Source organism: Hypanus sabinus, chromosome 11, assembly GCF_030144855.1.
Source record: "Hypanus sabinus isolate sHypSab1 chromosome 11, sHypSab1.hap1, whole genome shotgun sequence".
Classification (NCBI taxonomy): Eukaryota; Metazoa; Chordata; class Chondrichthyes; order Myliobatiformes; family Dasyatidae; genus Hypanus; species Hypanus sabinus.
Window position 1 is genome coordinate 90,666,713 of NC_082716.1, and position 18,193 is coordinate 90,684,905.

Consider the following 18,193-nt stretch of genomic DNA (forward strand, 5'->3'; position numbering starts at 1 on the left):
TCCTAATTTGTTGAGATCATGAAATCGATTCATTTTCACTTATGACCATCTCCAAGCCAGAATGCTTGAAACTGCAGTGAGCAAAACAGTTTAAAATTGTCCTCCTGTTTATTTCTTGCCAACTATCAGTCGCAAAAATCACTTCTTTGAACAGAAACACAGCATCTGAGGATATTTAAAAACTTCACTCTAAGGCTACATCCACGCTATGCCGGATAATTTTGAAAATGCTGCTTTCGTATAAAAACGATAGGCATCCACACAATGCACTTTAAAAAATATCGCTGTCCACATTGAGATGAAGATTTCGGTGAATCTCCTCCTACTGTGCATGCGCAGGACACATCTACCGAAAACAAGCGACATGTTTGGTGTTGAATCTCGCCATGAAAGATGGTGCGTGCTTGTTCAGTTACAGACTGGAAAAACTTAAACGACGGGCAGCTGTTGGCTCTCGCACCGGAGGATTCAAAAGTAATAAAAACAAATACTGAAGCCTATGGAGGCAACCGACAGGGAGTTCACGGACTGGATGACCCGGCTGACGACGAACATTGAAAAGCTGACTAACTCTGTTGCATTAGTAAAGCACCTTGTTAAATGTGTAAAACATGTCTGCATCAGTATTATCTTGTATTTCCATACAATATTACATTAGGCTGTTACACATCTATTGTCAGAGAAGTACTTGCATGAATAGGTAAACCACCTTCATATGAGCAAGGACAGAAAACAGGGCAAAGTGAGTATACTTATTTATTCAGTAAGTTATGGGTCAAAGTATTTGGTGAGTACATTTCTAACTCTTCTGGCTTCAGTCTCATTGCCATCTGTTCTGAAATTGTTAGGTTGCATTCAAGAAAACAATGAAATGGCGCGCTGCCATCTGACAGCATTTTCAGATTTCTCGGGTTACCCTGTCCACACTGATCTGCCTGAGCGGTGTTTTCAAAAATACCCACCCTGGAAAGCATTTCTGAAAAGCTCCGGTTTTGAAAACGCCGTTTTAGTGTGGACGGAGGGTAAAAACGAAGAGAAAAAGCTTTGGTTACAGATTTATCCAGTATAGTGTGGACGTAGCCACAGTGTAGTATCTAATGGCCACATAAGGTCACATGATTGACACAAGTTAGGAACTGTTAGGCTGCAGTCTCCCGTCCCTATTAAGGGGCATAGTGTCTCAAATAAACAAAGGGAATCCTAGCTGTTTTCTTGATTTAGTTTATGTCCTTTTAAGTTGTCCCAAAGAATTGGTTGTTCTAGTTAACTGAAATCTACTGGATCCTGATTCTCTGTAATTTTGCATCAATTCAAACACATTTTGCCCTTCAACATTTTGGCAGAGTGTCTTTTTCCATAATGTGTTTTTGATTGTAGAGATCATTGCAAGAGAATTCAAGCCACTCCTTGTGTATTTGTTTCTTGGATTGTCTTATTTACTCCCTTCATGGAATTGTTTGAGTTTAATTTTCTTTTTGCTTCTGTGAAATGTGTGTCATTGTTGCACACACAGGATTATTATTTCATTAATAGAATTTTGGTACTGCTATTTAGCAGATACTTTTCCAACTTCTAATCGACTTGTATTATTGTTTTTTAAAGTATGTGATGGCAGGCAAGAGTCACTGTCGTTGGATGGGATGTGTTGCTCTGCCAGCTTCAATGGTTGATTCTACCCCTAACCCTGTCTGTAATCTCCTCTTTCACAACTCTGCCACAGTGTTTTGGCAGGTGTTGGTGTGCAGATAACCTGACTTAAAGATGAGGATAATCTGAATTGCAGCTTCTGAATTTCAGAGGCTAAAGAGGAGGCTGATGCTACAAGCTTGAATGATGCTGCATTTAAATCCGGCAGTCAGCAAGCTTTTGACTTCTGTGGGAATGCTGCAGTAAAGACATGAGCAATGAGTCTGAAAGGTTTGATTACCAACAATTTCTCCAGAATGTATGTGTAGCGTTCTCGCTCGGGTGTAATGAAACGCCGAATTAAACGCCGAGATAAACCGTAGTCAATGAAACAAGGTCGCAGTAAGATTAACCATTTACTGTTCACTCTTCACATTAACATATGGTGAAAACTGTTGATAAAACAATTCAAGATTGATACAGTATTTGTTCCCTTCTTGATATCACATTTACATTGTAAATCCTTGTAAAAGTAAACTATAACTACATTACATTAAAGTGCAGCATACAGGCAGAATTTACCTACGCCATTGACTGCTTTAAATACACTTCAATGCAAACTATCCGCAACTCTTTAACTAACGAAAACATAAACATTATCGACCGTCGTTACTTTTAACAGGATCGGCGTTAAAATTTTAATTCAACATATCGATGATCTATTAACTTACAGCGTTGCTCTCACTGTGATTTCTAATGCTTGCAAACAACTTCTTGCTCGGGTCTGCCTCATGTGAGTCCCCGCCCTCGCGTTGATCCCAAACCGGTATTTTCCCACAAGACGCGGCAAAACCGGATGTGACGTCATCACATGCCAATATATTTTACAGGCAATGAATATACTTTAAACAATTCTAATTCTAACTAGAAAATACTAACAAATGAATTACTAAGCGAAAATATTATAAACTAAATAACTGCCATAAAGGCAACACAGTATGTTTCTGAGCAGTTCAGTATTGTTACAGCGTTAACTGACTGTAGAATATCTTTCAATTCACCTCGTCCTCTCACTGAACCAAGACTAGTTTTGTTGCTACAGAACTTTATACTGCTTGCTTTTAATCAGTAAAAACAAAGTAATTGGCCTATTGCTAACTAAATACTGTTGGTTAGTATTGTTACGTACCCGTGGGTATCTTGTGCCTGTCACATGACCATGATGTAGTTGAGGCTATGCTGGGCATGATGTAATGGTCTTGTGATGGTGGAGTGACGTAGTTTTCCTGCCAGTGAGAGGTCATGTGATAGTTTTTTTTCAACAGGATATAAAAAGGGAACCCCTGCCTGTGACATGGGGCAGCTCGTGGTTGAATTCGTTCAGTGACTCCGTTCCGCTGTGTAATCAATGTTATGACGCAGTTTTGTTTTAAAGTGGAGTTCTACTTTCTGCCTTACGTCTCAAAGGTTATTGCTGGCAGTTTTGCTACAATACTGTCAGTTCGGTCCAGTCAGAGAGTGAAGATTTATCGAAGTTCGGGAAGCTGGAAGAATTGAGGAAAGTTGGTGTTGTCGGCTGTAAAGCAGGTTCGACCTTTATTTAATGTTCATACGAGGAATTAGTAACTTGTATCCATGATAACTCCTGCTTTGCCAGAAATGAGCAGAAAGAGTTGGATGCAGAGTTTCGTCAAGGGCAAGTCAGTGCTTTTAAACTATTTTATTTCCTTCAATCGTAAATCCCTTGGCAAAGCATACTTCAGCTGGGATCAGCAGTAGCGTTGCAAAAGAGGATTCAATTACTTCAAGGAAAGTCTCTCCCTTAACTGACTGTGTAAATCATTTTGGACTTTTTGCTATACTACTTTAAAGAATTATTTTCGCATTATTACTTTAAGAACTGTTCAAGCTGCCGCACAGCAGCTGACTTCCAGTTAAGTTAGTAGTTTGTTTACTTTTGGGTTTTTTTTTAGCAGTGTTTAATGTTTTATTTGTTTTAAAAATCCTGTCTCATTTATATATTCATTGTTGCTGGATCATAACAGTATTAACAGTCCTCGATCTTACAGCTTTATCAAAATGAGGGTTACTTTTAATCGAAAATGCTGTTGAATTCTAGATGCAGTCTGGATTTTCTTCTGGAACAGGTATGGGACACAGTAAATAGACAGAGGAGGTGAAGCCATCCTGAGAATGTGACATTGCCAGTTGCTTCCAGGATTTTCTCTCCCTTGACTGAAGATGAGGTATCGTCATGGCGTGAAGAGCCATGAAACTGAGTATTGTGAGGACACTGCTGCCCTGCAAGTGACCTACCCCACTGTGATGTAGTTCTGACATTGGTCTTGTTACCATCTGAGAACAGTAGTGAATCTAATTCATTGTTAAGCTAAAGGGCTGTCTGAAAGGAAATTGTGTGTTTTCTAATGAGCAGCTTGCAACTTCTATCGTTTTATCACCAAACTGAAAATTGTGGTCCAAAGTCATGTCTTTGGTCCTACTTGTAACAGAATTGAGTACAAAAAATACAATTCAGATTCCATTTACCAAACATTATAAATATTGTTGGATACATGCTGTTTTATCCATTGTGATTAAACTTTTTCACTGCTGGGTCATTGTGGATGGTGTCAGTGTCTATCTATGTGTAATCATACAATTATGTGTGACTAAATATGTGGGTGATGGGAAGTCTGAACCCACAGCCTGGTTGTGGATGTTGCCCATGGAGCAAGATCTCACTGTCAGAGCTGTGTGGTAGTCCACATGTGTACAATGAACTTTTATGCACAGGCATCTTCCACTCTCCAAGCCGGAATGGAAGCAAGGCATCCTCAACCCCAAGAGTCTGTCTGAGAAGTTGAAGAGCAATGGGTACAGTTCAATATAGAAGATAGATTCTCTGAACTGGAGATGGATTTGTAATCCTAATTTGTTAAGTTACTAGTGGGACCAATCAATAACACATCTCCTTTTCAGGGGTAAAAAAATGGGTCCTATGCTTTATCATTTACCTCAGATGTGTGGAATAGTATGGTTAAGTTGTGAAACAATAATTTGTTATCTAATCAAATCAAAGTTGTTTCTTTTGCATTGTGTTTTAGAATTTTGGTCTGTTTCAGGGATCATAATGTGTCTGTTATTGTGTTCCTTTCAGTAAACAAATATTGGAAGTCATGAACCAGAGCAATAATTAAATAAAACTGTACCAGATGTGAAGCTGCATAAGCTAAGTCAGGACAACATGATAGTTGTACTATTTTGTAACTCCAAAACAAAATTTTAAAACTACTTTGGAGGGTGGGGGGGGGGGGGGGAACAAGGGAGTCTAGAATGTGAGTCTTAACCTCGTGTTTTACTCAGTAAGGTGTGCACATACCATGTGGTATAGTCATGATTGATGTATGCAGTCCACTTATTTTTGCATATAACCTGTAATGCATTATTTAAGTAAACAATGCTTAATCTAAGAATATAATTATAATATTACTGAAATATTAAATACACACTGTTGTACAGTTTGAAATGCAAATACGAAGCTTCCATAACGTGTCATATCAGATATACGAATTGGACCAGAAGTTGTAACTGATCCAGCGTTCCTAGTGACAAGGTAAGTGGCCATTTTTCATTCAGTATCACACTAAGACACAACACTTATTTGGTCTTAAAGACTTTCCCATTATTGTTTGCTGCTATTTCCTTAAATGTTTAATGGGTACCCATGCAATCAGGCCTCAAAAGCAAATCAATTGTAGAAATTATTGTAGAAATCAGTTTGTTTCAGTCAAAGCCATTGTTATCATTCTAAGTTTCAATGTGCTATTTCTATATAAAGCTGTAAACACACAGAAAAGTGGGACCTCCTGTTTACTAAACACTGAAGAGAATTCTCCCCAGTGTGCCACCTTTCAGCAGTTTGGACTAAATATTATTTGGCACTATATGGTTTTGCTCTCTTCACTTTTCCTGGATGTGTATCTTTAATGATTCACTAAGCTATGCTGGTGGGGTGGAGATGCGCTTCTACCAAAAGAGGAGTCAGATGCTCCCTCCCTCCACTAGCTTGCAGGCAAAGTGTGTCATCTGCTTAGCCCCCAGCCCCAATAGGGGTCACACAAAGCCATAAGGGCAGGTGGTGGATAGTCGTATGAGTGGCTGCTCGCAAGTCCTGGTTATGTGACCAGCACCGAGCAGACAATCTCTGAAGAGTATTGAAAATGGCCCACATCACCCGTCTTGAAAAGACACTGCCCAGCACAAGGCAATGGCATACCACTTCTGCAGAAAAATTTGCCAGAAACAGTCGTGATCATGGAAAAACCATGATCGTCCACGTCATAACAAGCAAACCCGTTTCCTGTTGCTACCTGGCAAAGTGGTATTTTCATGTGCAAACCTGGATGGTGAGGGCTGATGTCCTCTCCCTCCCCCCCCCCCCCCAACTGTCCCCATATGGAAGGTATCTTATCCATAATGTCCTTATTGTACAATCCCAATCGCACCTATTTTGTGAATGGCAGCAGGAGCAATGGGCCAGTGTTATTGATATCCTGAAACAGGATGAACATCTCCATTTGATAATCTACTGCAGAATAAAAAAAAACTGATCTATCAGAAATGTTAAATGTTTTTAATGACTTTAGATAAAGTAACGAAAGTTGTCTAATTTGCCTGCTAATTTCCTTGTGATCAGATGTTGAATTGCCACATTGCTCCTGGCCTCCAGACGCTACAGATCTGTTGTGCTCCTGACACAGGAATTTAAGGCAGGTACATCAAGTACCAGAGAGAATGACCAGTGCTGTCTCTGCAAAATCTTCGCAATCCACTGGTGAGACACTGAACCAGTATCAGTGTCCTCTCCCAAACCATCTTGGAACCCCTCATTGGCCACATTGTCCCCATAAGGACCAAAGATCTCGTCACCTTTGACTCTGATAGACTATCTGAGGGACATGTTCATTTTATGATCGGGGAATATTCAAGCCAGCTTCTACCCCTAAGTAGTACAAATGAAGGTAGATAAGAATATTGAAGGTTCAGTGAGCGTGATGAAGATGCTTGTGGATGAGAAACAAACAAACATAAATACAACCCACACAGTGCTGGAAGAACTCAGCAGGCCAGGAAACATCTGTGGAAAAGAGTATAAACAGTCAACGGGTTCGGGCCGAGACCTGGTGAAAGTTCTTGAGGCGAAAGACTGTTTACTGTTCTCCATAGATGCTGCCTCGCCAGCTGAATCCATGCAGCACTTTGTGTGCGTTCCTTTGGATTTCCAGCATTTGCAGATTTTCTCAAGTTTGTGAAACATATACAAATTTTTGCAATTTCAATGCAATGATTGTAGGTGAGATTTGACTGTTTATTTTTGTGCATCGTTAACTAGTTGTCAGTATCCTCCACTCAGAACAATAAACAACATGCGATCTGTTGTGTATTAAGTACAGTTCACTGTTTTGAAAAATATGTTTCAGAAGAGTGGGTGGGGTTTTGGGTCAGTGTGGCTTTCTCAAGCATGACAAACTGTTTTCCCTCTGGTCTTTTACATTTTTTTGTGGTGAAGTTGATTCAACCTCTCCAAATTCCCACATTGTTGGCACCATTAACAAAGAAACAGTTCATGGAATTCTTCACTGAAATCATTTAAGAAACACATTTAAAATCCACATCACCAATGCTAAAACGACTGCTATTTGAATTGCAAATGCTGCTTTGTAAAGAAGTACAGACATTTGTGACTATTAATTGGAAAAAAATGGCTTAGTCTTGAATAAAGGGAGATGAAAGAGAACTTAATATGTTGGAACTTTATTTTTCTGATTTGGATTTAAACTCCATTTGTATGGAATGAAAATCTCTATTGTCTTAGTTAGCAGCTGGAAGAGGCCAGTATGGAATGAATTTAAACACCCCATCTCGGTTTAAAATTGACAGATGTCTATAGTGTACAGCTGCTGCATTTCTCTACTAAGCAAACAATGTCAGAGAGTCGGTCAAGGTCATGCTGCTGTGAGGCTGGAGCAGCAATGATGGGAGGGGGGTGCAATCAGCTTTCCAGTCCATGCTGAACATGCACTCTGAAGCAGCCCTTGCTTTGAATTGCTATTCTGGACTACCTAGTTGATGGTGGAGATTACATGGACTCTTTTGGTGCCATGTGCTGTTTAATACTCTCTGTGAAGATTGGATTTCCATTCTTAAAACAGACAAATTTGTGCAACTTTTTACATTAAATAATTAAGGTGTGTTGCAACTCAATTTCTTATCTTTGGCCATTTGAATAGATTTTTAAAAAAATCAAGTGAATTAATTATGGCAGTATGTGTATGTCACCATAAGATACATTTTCTTGCAAGCATTTACAGCAGCATAAACTCTTCCACTAAAGCTACCATTTCAATACAGCATTTTCAGAGTCGGTAAATACAGTGGCCTGCAAAGGTTTGGGCACCCCAGTCAAAATTTCTGTTACTGAGAATAGTTAAATGAGTAGAAGATGAACTGATCTCCAAAAGTCATAAAGTTAAAGGTGAAACATTGTTTTCAACATTTTAAGCAATATTAGTGTTGTGGCGCTCCACACACACGGGACTCGAACCACATTCGGGATCCGCAGACAGACGTGCGGCCTGCTCGGGGCCGACCTTCTGGGGATGGTCTGACGTCATGCTGGTTGCAGGGACCCATGGAAGGGGAGATTTAAGCGTGTGAGTTTGAATCAGTAAAGATTCTGAGTTCAGCTCTCTGCCTCCGTGTGTTTCTTTGGTAGCGCTTTGCGCGTGACTACATTGGTGACCCCGATGTTCCAGGCGGCATCTGGAGCCGGCGACTCAGCGACCAGCCATGAATCCGAGCAATTCGCATAGCACGGTCTCTCTGAAGCTTCCAACTTTCTGGGCCACTCAGCTCCACGTTTAGTTCGAGCAGGCTGAGGCCCAGTTCAATATCAGAGACATTACAGCCGATGCCACGCGGTACTACTACGTGGTCAGCACGCTCGACCAGGAGACAGCAGGCCGGATCATCGACTTCCAACGCCAGCCACTAACAGAGGACAGGTACACTAAGCTTAAGGCGCTCCTGATCCGTACCTTCAGACTCTCCCGCTGCGAAAGGGCCGCGTGGCTCCTACACATGAATGGCCTGGGCGACCGCACGCCATCTGAGCTCATGAATGATATGCTGGCGCTCATGGACGGCCATAAGCCATGCCTTTTATTTGAACAGTTGTTCCTCGAGCAAACGCCTGGGGACATTTGCCTTCTCCTCGCGAGTGAGGATTTCAGCAACCCCACACAGGGTCACGGTTAAAGCAGACGTCCTTTAGCAGAGCAAGCAACATGGAGCAGCCTTCATTGGTCTAGCCATGATTGTGCGCCACAAAGCCCAGGCCCTGCAACCGAAGCCGCCGAGACCCACGGGGGGAAAAGACGCAAGTTTGGAACAATATTGTTTCTATCACCAAAGATGGGGCTCAGGCGCGCGCCACTGCCATCCACCATGTGCTTTTCCGGGAAACGCCGGGGCCAGCCGTCGTTAATGGCTACAACGGCTGGCCACCGAGACAGCCTCCTGTACCTCTGGGTCCGACACTCCGGGCGGTGCTTCCTGGTAGACACCGGGGCTGAAGTCAGCGTACTCCCCCCCCCCCCCCCCCAACATGGACACTCGTAACGTGGTTCCAAGCCTCAAACTCACCACTGCAAATGGCACCAGTATTCGGACGTATGGTTTGCGAACAATCTCATTTGCATTTCAGGCCCAGCTGATTCACTTGGACTTTCACGTTGGCAGCGGTGTCACAGCCACTACTAGGGGCAGATTTCCTACGAGCCAACTGCCTCCTGGTCGACTTGAAAGGCCGGCGTTTGGTCCATGCCGAGATATTCCAGACTTTCCAGCTTGGAGAAGCCAAACTACCGGCCCTCCACCTGGATTCCGTAACCCTCTCGGGTAATGAATTTGCCAGGGTGTTGATGGAATTCCCCTCTATAGTCACCCCGCAGTTCTCCACGGCCGACCCCAAGCACAGTGTGCAGCGCCACATCCCCACACAAGGACCGCCGCTGCACGCCTGAGCTCGCAGGCTCCCACCCGACAAGCTCCACCTCGCCAAGGAGGAGTTCCGTGAGATGGAAGAGATGGGAATCGTACACCGCTCAGACAGCCCGTGGGCATCCCCGCTGCACATGGTGCCCAAGTCCATGGGAAGATGGAGGCCCTACGGAGACTACAGAAGACTCAACGATGCCACAACCCCCGACAGAAACCCAGTACCCCACATCCAGGACTTCACAGTGAACCTGCACGGAGCAACCACCTTCTCCAAAATCGATCTGGTCAGGGGATACCATCAGATCCCAGTGCACCCCGATGAAGTGCCCAAGACAGCCCTCATCACCCCGTTCAGCTTGTTCGAATTCCTGAGGATGCCTTTCGGTCTCAAGAATGCAGCCCAAACTTTCCAAAGGCTCATGGACTTGGTGGGATGTGGCCTGGATTTCATTTCCATTTACTTGGAAGATATCCTGGTGGCCAGCAGATCACGCCAAAAGACTCTTAGCTGGCTACAGAAAGCATTTACAAGCTGTGATACTTGCCAAAGGGGGTGTTACTAAGTACTGACCATGCAGGGTGCCCAAACTTTTACTTTGGGCCCTTTTCCTTTTTGTTATTTTGAAAGTGTAAAAGATGGAAATAAAAAAGTGATCTTGCTTAAAATGTTAAAGAAATGTGTCATCTTTAACTTAATGCCTTTTGGAAATCAGGTTTTTACTCGTTTAGCTATTCACAGTAACAGAAATTTTGACCAGGGGTGCCCAAACTTTTGCATACCACTGTATGTATTGCTTGTATTTTAGACCTAGTGAATGAATTAACATGTGGTCCATGCATTTTCCAAAGTTTGTACTTTAAATTCAGAACAGTTGGTAGTCAGGAATATATTTGTGAGAAGGCTTGTGACAAAATTACAAGTTTGCAGTATCTTGATTGTTTTTTGGACACTCTTCCCAAAGCCATTGTGCTTGACCTAAGTCTTGATGATGGTAAACTGCCTTGGGGTATTTTGTCACCAAAGACACCTAATGTAAGGCCTCAGATAATGAAAGTCTGGCAGCTTGATTGTAAACAATCAATCCTGCTGAAGGGTTTCGGCCCAAAACATTGACTATACTTTCCCATAGGTGCTGCCTGGCCTGCTGAGTTCCTCCAGAATTTTATGTGTGTTGCTCAGCTTGATTGTAGCTAATTTTGCTGAGGCACTACCTGATCCTCTTGCTCTTCACCCACATGCAATCACAGAATAGCAAAAAAAAATGACTGACATAACTAGATTGAAGAATATTACATAATAGATTTATGGAATTGGCCAAGGGAACATTGGAATAGGATCAAAATATTGCCAGTTCATGAACAATTAATGTATCATAATTTTGTTTCAGTTTGTTTGGATTAGGACTTGCCAAAGTATTTGGATCATTATATTTGCACAAGGGCTTTCTGACATGGCTTTCAGTTTTCTTTTTAAAATGAAATGTTTTCTGCTGCCTGGTGGCACTCCCTGAACTGAGAAGGGACAAAATATCAGCTGTGTAGGTGAATTTTATTCATAATGTGCTGCAGTAGGTTGGTGAGTGACAATAATGGAACAAGCATAAGAACAGGTATTTCACCCATTTTCAAAGCATTTACTAATTTAAATGGCGGAGCTCTAATCCTTGTATTCTCCTGGAGTTGATACAAACAGAATTGGCGTGCTCGTCAAATAAAATTACATTCTTTCCAAAGGTGCAATTCCAAACTGTATTTTAGTGTGTTTCCATTAGCTTCTTAAACGCCGTGCTTATGGTTTTTGGTGAGGGACCTCCAATTCCCTTGATTCATATGTCGAAAACAGATTGCTGCTTCGCTTTCTGTGCGCTTGGGATTAAGTATTAACAAATCCACCCATCTGTCAACAGTCTAGTATTTGCACGAGTTTCTTTTGAGACATTTGCCTAAGAAGAGGAGGTGAGGTGATTTTCTGAGGTGTTCTAATGTGTTCTTTTATCTTGGGAGATCCATCTAAATTATCTGCCATTACCTAGAAGCATATGTGGAGTGAACTTGAAACACTTCCCTTTGTTGGAACAGGTAAAAGAAAGAGCAATCCTGATGACGTTCTCTTGACTTGAAACATCAGCTGTTTATTTCCCTCCACAGTTGCTACCTAGCTTGCTGAATTCTTCTAGCATTTTATGTGTGCTGCACAAGGTTTTCACCATCTGCAGAATTGTTCCATTGACATGAAGCCAAGTATCTTGGAGTGCCCTAACAGATCTGTCAGAGTTGCTTCACCAGATACACTGCAATAGCTCAAGAAGCTAGTTCACCACATCTTCCCAAAGATGGTAGGTTTGAGTTATATACTTAAAACTAGCCAGCCAATGGTGTAGTGGTGTCTGCACTGGACTTCAAGGTGAGTGACTTCAAGGTTTAAATGCGGCTGATTCTTGTGTAAGAAATAGGAGCAGGAGTAGGCCATTTGGCCCATCAAGCTTACTCCGCCATTCAGTGTTCATGGCTGATCTGGCCATGGGCTCATCTCCACCTACCTGCGTTTCCCTGTAACCTTTAATTCCCTTACTATGCAAAAACCTATCCAACTTTGCCTTAAATACATTTACTGAGGTAGCCTCCACTGCTTCATTGGCCATAAAATTCCACAGATTCACCACTCCTTGGAAAGAGCATTTCCTCCTCATCTCTGTCCTAAATCTACTCCCCTGAATCTTGAGGCAATGTCCCCTAGTTGTGTCTCACCTACCAGAGGAAACAACTCCCCTACCTCTAACTTATCTATCCCTTTAATATGTTTCTATCAGTTCTTCTCATTCTTCAGAATTCCATCGAGTACAGTCCTAGGCAACTTGATCTCTCCTCATAGCCTAATCCTCTTATCTATGAAATCAACCTGGTGAACCTCCTCTGCACTGCCGCCAAAGCTAGTATACCCTTCCTCGAGTAAGGAGACTAGAACTGCATGCGGGTGTGATCCCTGCTCTTAAATTCAATCCCTCTAGCAATGAAGGCCAACATTCCATTTACCTACTTGATAGCCTGTTGCACCTGCAAGCCAACCTTTTGTGATTCATGCACAAGCACTCCCAAGTCCCTTTGCACAGCAGCATGCTGCTATTTTTTCCAATAAAGAGGACCAAGAAGGTATGGTCAAGGAGAGGCAGGAACGCTGACAGAACTGGACTATACTCCAGGATGATAGCATCACCAACTTCATCAGAACCTGTGTGGATGAACTTGTGCGCTCGAGAACATATGGAGCACACCCAAATCAAAAGCTGTGAATGAACCAGGAGACTTGTAGGCTATTGAGTGCTTGACCTGTGCCATTCAAGACCGGTAATCAAAAACTATACAAGTCCACTTGTAACCTGCAGAAGGTCAGCTGTGGTAGGGGTTTGCATGTCATTACTAATAAAGAAAAACACTAACATGAATGGCGGTGACGCTTCACTTCCAGAGAAGATCAATGCCTTTATTGCACACTTTGAAAGGGAGAATAAAATTCCATGTAGCCTCCAATGACCCTGTGATCTCTGTTTTGGAGGCTGACATCAGAATATCTTATAAGAGGGTAAACCCTTGAAAGGCATCAGGTCCTGATGGTGTACGTGGTAGGGCAGGACATCTTCAATCTCTCACTGCTACAGTTGGAGTTTCCCAACTGCTTCAAAAGGGTGACCATCATACCAGTGCCCAAGAAGAGCAGGGTGAGCCTCTTTAATGACCATCACCCAGTTACACTCACATTTACTGTGATGAAGAGCTTTCAGAGGTTGGTCTTGGCTAGAATGAACTCCTACCTCAGCAAGACCCGGACCTACTGCAATTTGCCCATCTCCACAGAAGGACAGTGGATGCAGTCTCACTGTAGCTCCAGTTGGACTTGGATTATCTGGACAATAGCAATATATATGACAGCCTGCTATTTATTGACTACAGGTCAGCATTCAACACAATCATACTCTCAGTTCTAATCAACAACCAGCGGTTCAACTTGATGCAGAGGTAAAACCTCTTGTGCTCAAGTTCAGAATGCTTTTGCAGTTCTCTCAGACAGGGAACAACAATATCCAATTTTGCAGTTTATTCACCCATGTTTTACACCCTATTTCTGATATTGAAGAAGCTGCCTGTGCAGTTTAATATTTGAGTTACTCATTTGGCATATTCGTTCTGCACTCCATGTTCAGAGGCATGTATGACCTTTAATATTGCATCTGAAAAACCCAGTTAAATCAGTAGTAAAATCTGCAAGGAAATTAAAGATTATCATTCACATTTGATTCTGATTTAGACCTGACAGTGATTTCCTCTGGAGGATTACTCTGCCAAATGTGCATTCTTTCCCAGCAGATGTGTGCTCTTGTTCTCATATCCTTGCCTTCCCTTCTGTCTTTTGTTCCCCCCCACCCCCCACTCCTGTTTGTATGGCAGAGCCTTAAAGAAAATACCTTTCGACTCGTGCAAGGTCCAAATCAAAGTCTCTTTGAATTTGACCACAGTCTATTTTCATGATTGACATTTTTATGCTATTTTCAAAGTGTTAAGTGCTTGTTTAGGTTTGTTGAGTTTCCTATGATTTCATTAGGTCTGTTCCTGTTCAACTATTAAACCATTGTGTAACTTGTGCAACCTTTCTCTTCACTTTCTTGAATCATCAAAATATCCGCAATTTGCACTCTAGATTGTTTCATGGTTTTGGCATTGTAAGGAATCTTTTTTGACCTTGTAGATGAAGCCAAAAGATACGTGTGTATGAGAGAAATGGTCTTGTAGGGCTTTTGTCTGGTGGCTAAGATGATCTAACAGTACAGTTTATCGGTGTGAGTGAGATTGGCTTTGTGATTGGATAGGCATTGTATCACTTCTGCCTTGCACTGAAGGTGCTGAAAGTTGCATGATTTTTACCAACAGATGTAGGATTTAGGTTAGATTTGGAGTGGGAATTCCTGCATGTTTTTCATTCTTTAGATATTAAACTGCCATAAAGAGTTGTGAAATGAAATGTATGAACTTTTCAGTGGAAGTATAACATTCAGATTCCACTGCAATATGAATATTCCTGTACTTGATTGAGAAATTTTCTTCACTGCATGGTTCTTTTCATCAGCTTCACTTGTGAGTTGACCTCCTTTTCTCAAATGATGCAGAGAATGTCCAAGAAACTGAGATTGGAGGTGTTTGACTTGAACCTCTGATTCAGGTGCAATAAACGAGTCGTGCTTGACTACTAAAGTAACCTGGTTGCTCAAAAGATGCAGTTTGAAAGTCAAATGCTTTTGCATATCATAAACTTAAGGGGTAAAATATAAACTAGAAAATTTGCAGGATGCTGGAAATCCAAGCAACATGCACAAAATGGAAAAGGAACTTGCAGTCCCTGCAGCATCTAAAGAAAAAAGTACTGTCAACGTTTTGGGCTTCCAACCTGATGGCATGAACATCAGTTTCTATTAACTTCTTATAATGGTTCCCCCCCCCCCCCCCCCGGCTTTCTCCTACACCACCACTTACCACTCAGCTTCCCAGCTCTTTGCTTCACCCCTCCCCCCTCCCAGTTCCACCTATCACCTACTACATTGTGTTTCTTCCTCCCATCCCCCCACCTTGCTCTAACTTCTCATCTCTTTTCTCCAGTCCTGATAAAGGGTCTCGGCTGGAGACATTGACTGCTTGCCCTTTTCCATAGAAGCTGCCTAGCTTGCTAAGTTCCTCCAGCATTTTGTGTGTGTTAATCTGAAACACTAGCCATTTCTCTTCCTGTAGATGCTGCTTGATCTGCTTTTCAGTTTTTAGTCCATATTTTCAGTACCTGTAGTTTATTTTCAGATTTAGAGGGTGCTCATAGAGAGTCATAACGTACCACAGCCTGGAAACAGGCTAATTGCCTCACCAAATCTAAGCTTGACAAATGGGTACTTGAAGTATTAATCCCATCTTCAAGATCTGGCTTGTAGCCATCAATCTAAGTGTTAATTTGAGCACTTTCTAATTCCATCAGTGATTCTGCTTTCAGCAATCTCACTGGCAGGTGCTCACCACTCTCTGGGTGAAAAATAACTCACTCAAGCTCACTTGCTTTAATTTATAGTACAGAGAGGTCGGTCACCAGTGGTGTGCCTCAGGAATCTGTTCTGGCACCCTTACTCTTTGTGATTTTTATATATGACCTGGATGAGGAAGTGGAGGGATGGGGTTAGTAAGTTTGCTGATGATACACAAGTTGGAGGTGTTGTGGATAGTGTGGAGGGTTGTCGGAGGTTACAGCGGGACATTGATAGGATGCAAAACTAGGCTGAGAAGTGGCAGATGGAGATCAACCCAGATAAGTGTGAGGTGGTTCATTTTAGTAGGTCAAATAGAATGGCAGAATACTAGGTAAGCTTAAGCGTTTAGCATGGACTAGAAGGGCAGAGATGGCCTGTTTCCATGCTGTAATTGTTATATGGTTATAATATATCTGTCTCCTTCTGGCCGGGTTGTTACTAATTTTCAAAATTCCAAACCATTTAAACTTCATCTCGGAACTAGGCAAGGCTGTCCGTTGAGCTCATTGATCTGGCTTTAGAACCCCTTGCCATTGCTTTTCGAGAATCTAATGATATCTGTGGTATTTTACAGAGAGGTATTACTCACAGAATTTCACTTTACGCTGATGATATATTGCTGTTTATCTCTAACGTTGACACCTCGTTACCTTGTGTATTTTCTTTACTCTCCTGTTTTAGCTAGTTTTCAAGATATAAATTGAACCTGCATATGAGTGAATTATTTCCTTTAAATAATTTGGTATCAATTATCACTAATCTCCCTTTTAAAGGTGTAAGGAATCAATTTACTTATTTGGGTTTAACAGTCACTCCGTCTTGCAACTGCATACAGATAGGTTGGGACGAGAGAGTGAGGCTGATGATTTGCGCAACTCTCCCTCACTTTCATCCAAGTCAAGCGCAAGTCACGACTCCAAACCCATTCCGCTAAAAAACTTCAAGTCCTGTGGCGAAGGGCGAGTGGCGAAGCAGCAGGTGTGGATACACTGGAAGCTGTAGTCACAAACCTGCACACAGGCGGCCCAGGGCATTGGGTCATTCCCCGCTGGAATGAAGCAGCAGTGAAGCTCGGCAGCCCCCTGGGTGTCTGAGCAGTTCTCTTTAGGAATCACTCTGCTCACCTCCATGGAGGAAGGGGCTAGAAAAGGTGCCTCAAACATAGCCTGCTTCTTCTTACCCTGGCCAGCACACTGCGGCTGGCGGGGATCCCCATTCAGCGGTCGAACTACAAAGATGACAAAAGTGAAGGTGCTCAACCTTAGCACGTGGAACATGCGAACTCTGCTTGACATCACCAAGGCTGTCAGACCAGAAAGAAGAACAGCACTGGTCACCAAAGAACTAGCCCGCTATAATGTGGACATTGCAGCACTCAGTGAAACACACCTAGCAGACAAGGGCCTGCTTACAGAACGTGGTGGTGGGTACACCTTCTTCTGGAGCGGTTGCAGCAGCACTGAACGATGAGAGGCTGGCGTTGGATTTGCCATCTGATCCCACCTTGCTCATAAACTTGACACGCTTCCAGAGGGCATCAACGGTCGCCTGATGACGCTTCGGCTCCCACTTGGCAATAAAGGGAGTGCAACTCTGATCAGTGCATATGCCCCAACGATGACCAACCCAGGTGACATCAAAGATAAGTTCTATGAAGAACTTGATGCCCTCATAGCAACAGTCCCACAGTCAGAGAAGCTTATTGTCCTTGGGGACTTTAAAGCCAGAGTGGGGACAGATTACCAGACCTGGGAAGGGATTATTGGAAGACATGGTATTGGCAAGTGTAACAGCAATGGCTTGCTGCTCCTCAAGACATGCGCTACGCATGACCTTGTCATCACCAACACCCTACTCCGCCTCCCTACCCGTAACAAGGCATCTTGGATGCATCCACGCTCTAGGCACTGGCATCTGATTGACTTTGTCATCACCAGAAAGAGGGACTGGCAGGACGTGAGAGTGACAAAGGCCATGTGTGGTGCCGACTGCTGGACGGATCATCGGCTCATAGTGTCCAAGTTTAAACTTCACATCCTGCCTGTGAGAAGACCCCAAGGTCAGAAGACTGCAAAGAGGCTCAATGTCTTCAAGCTGAAGAGCAGCGTAGTTGCAGAAGAATTTCGTGAAGACCTAGATAGCAGGCTGCTTGACACACCCCAGGATGACCACACCAGCATTGAAGAGCAGTGGACAGCTTTCAGAGATGCGGTCTACTCTACCACTCTCGAACACCTCGGACCAGCAATCCGTAGACATCAAGACTGGTTGGATGAGAACGAGGAGGAGATGCAGGCACTGTTGTCAGAGAAACACCAACTGTTCAGAGCGCAGCAGAACGATCCCACATCACAAGCAAAGATAGATGCCTTTGCCAGTGCAAGACGGAAAGTGCAGAAGAAACTCGGGGAGATGCAGGATGTCTGGTTCAGCAATAAGGCCGATGAGAT

General features: G+C 42.9%; 1 protein-coding gene across 1 annotated transcript in view; it reads left to right on the top strand.

Annotated features, from left to right (window-relative positions):
- The window catches only part of imp3 (IMP U3 small nucleolar ribonucleoprotein 3), a 224,374-nt gene that overhangs the window by 153,856 nt on the left and 52,325 nt on the right, over window positions 1-18,193 (top strand). Inside the window, exon 5 of the mRNA XM_059984900.1 lies at window positions 5,188-5,239. Coding sequence (XP_059840883.1) covers window positions 5,188-5,239 — 52 coding nt within the window. The remainder of the gene's footprint in view (window positions 1-5,187; window positions 5,240-18,193) is intronic.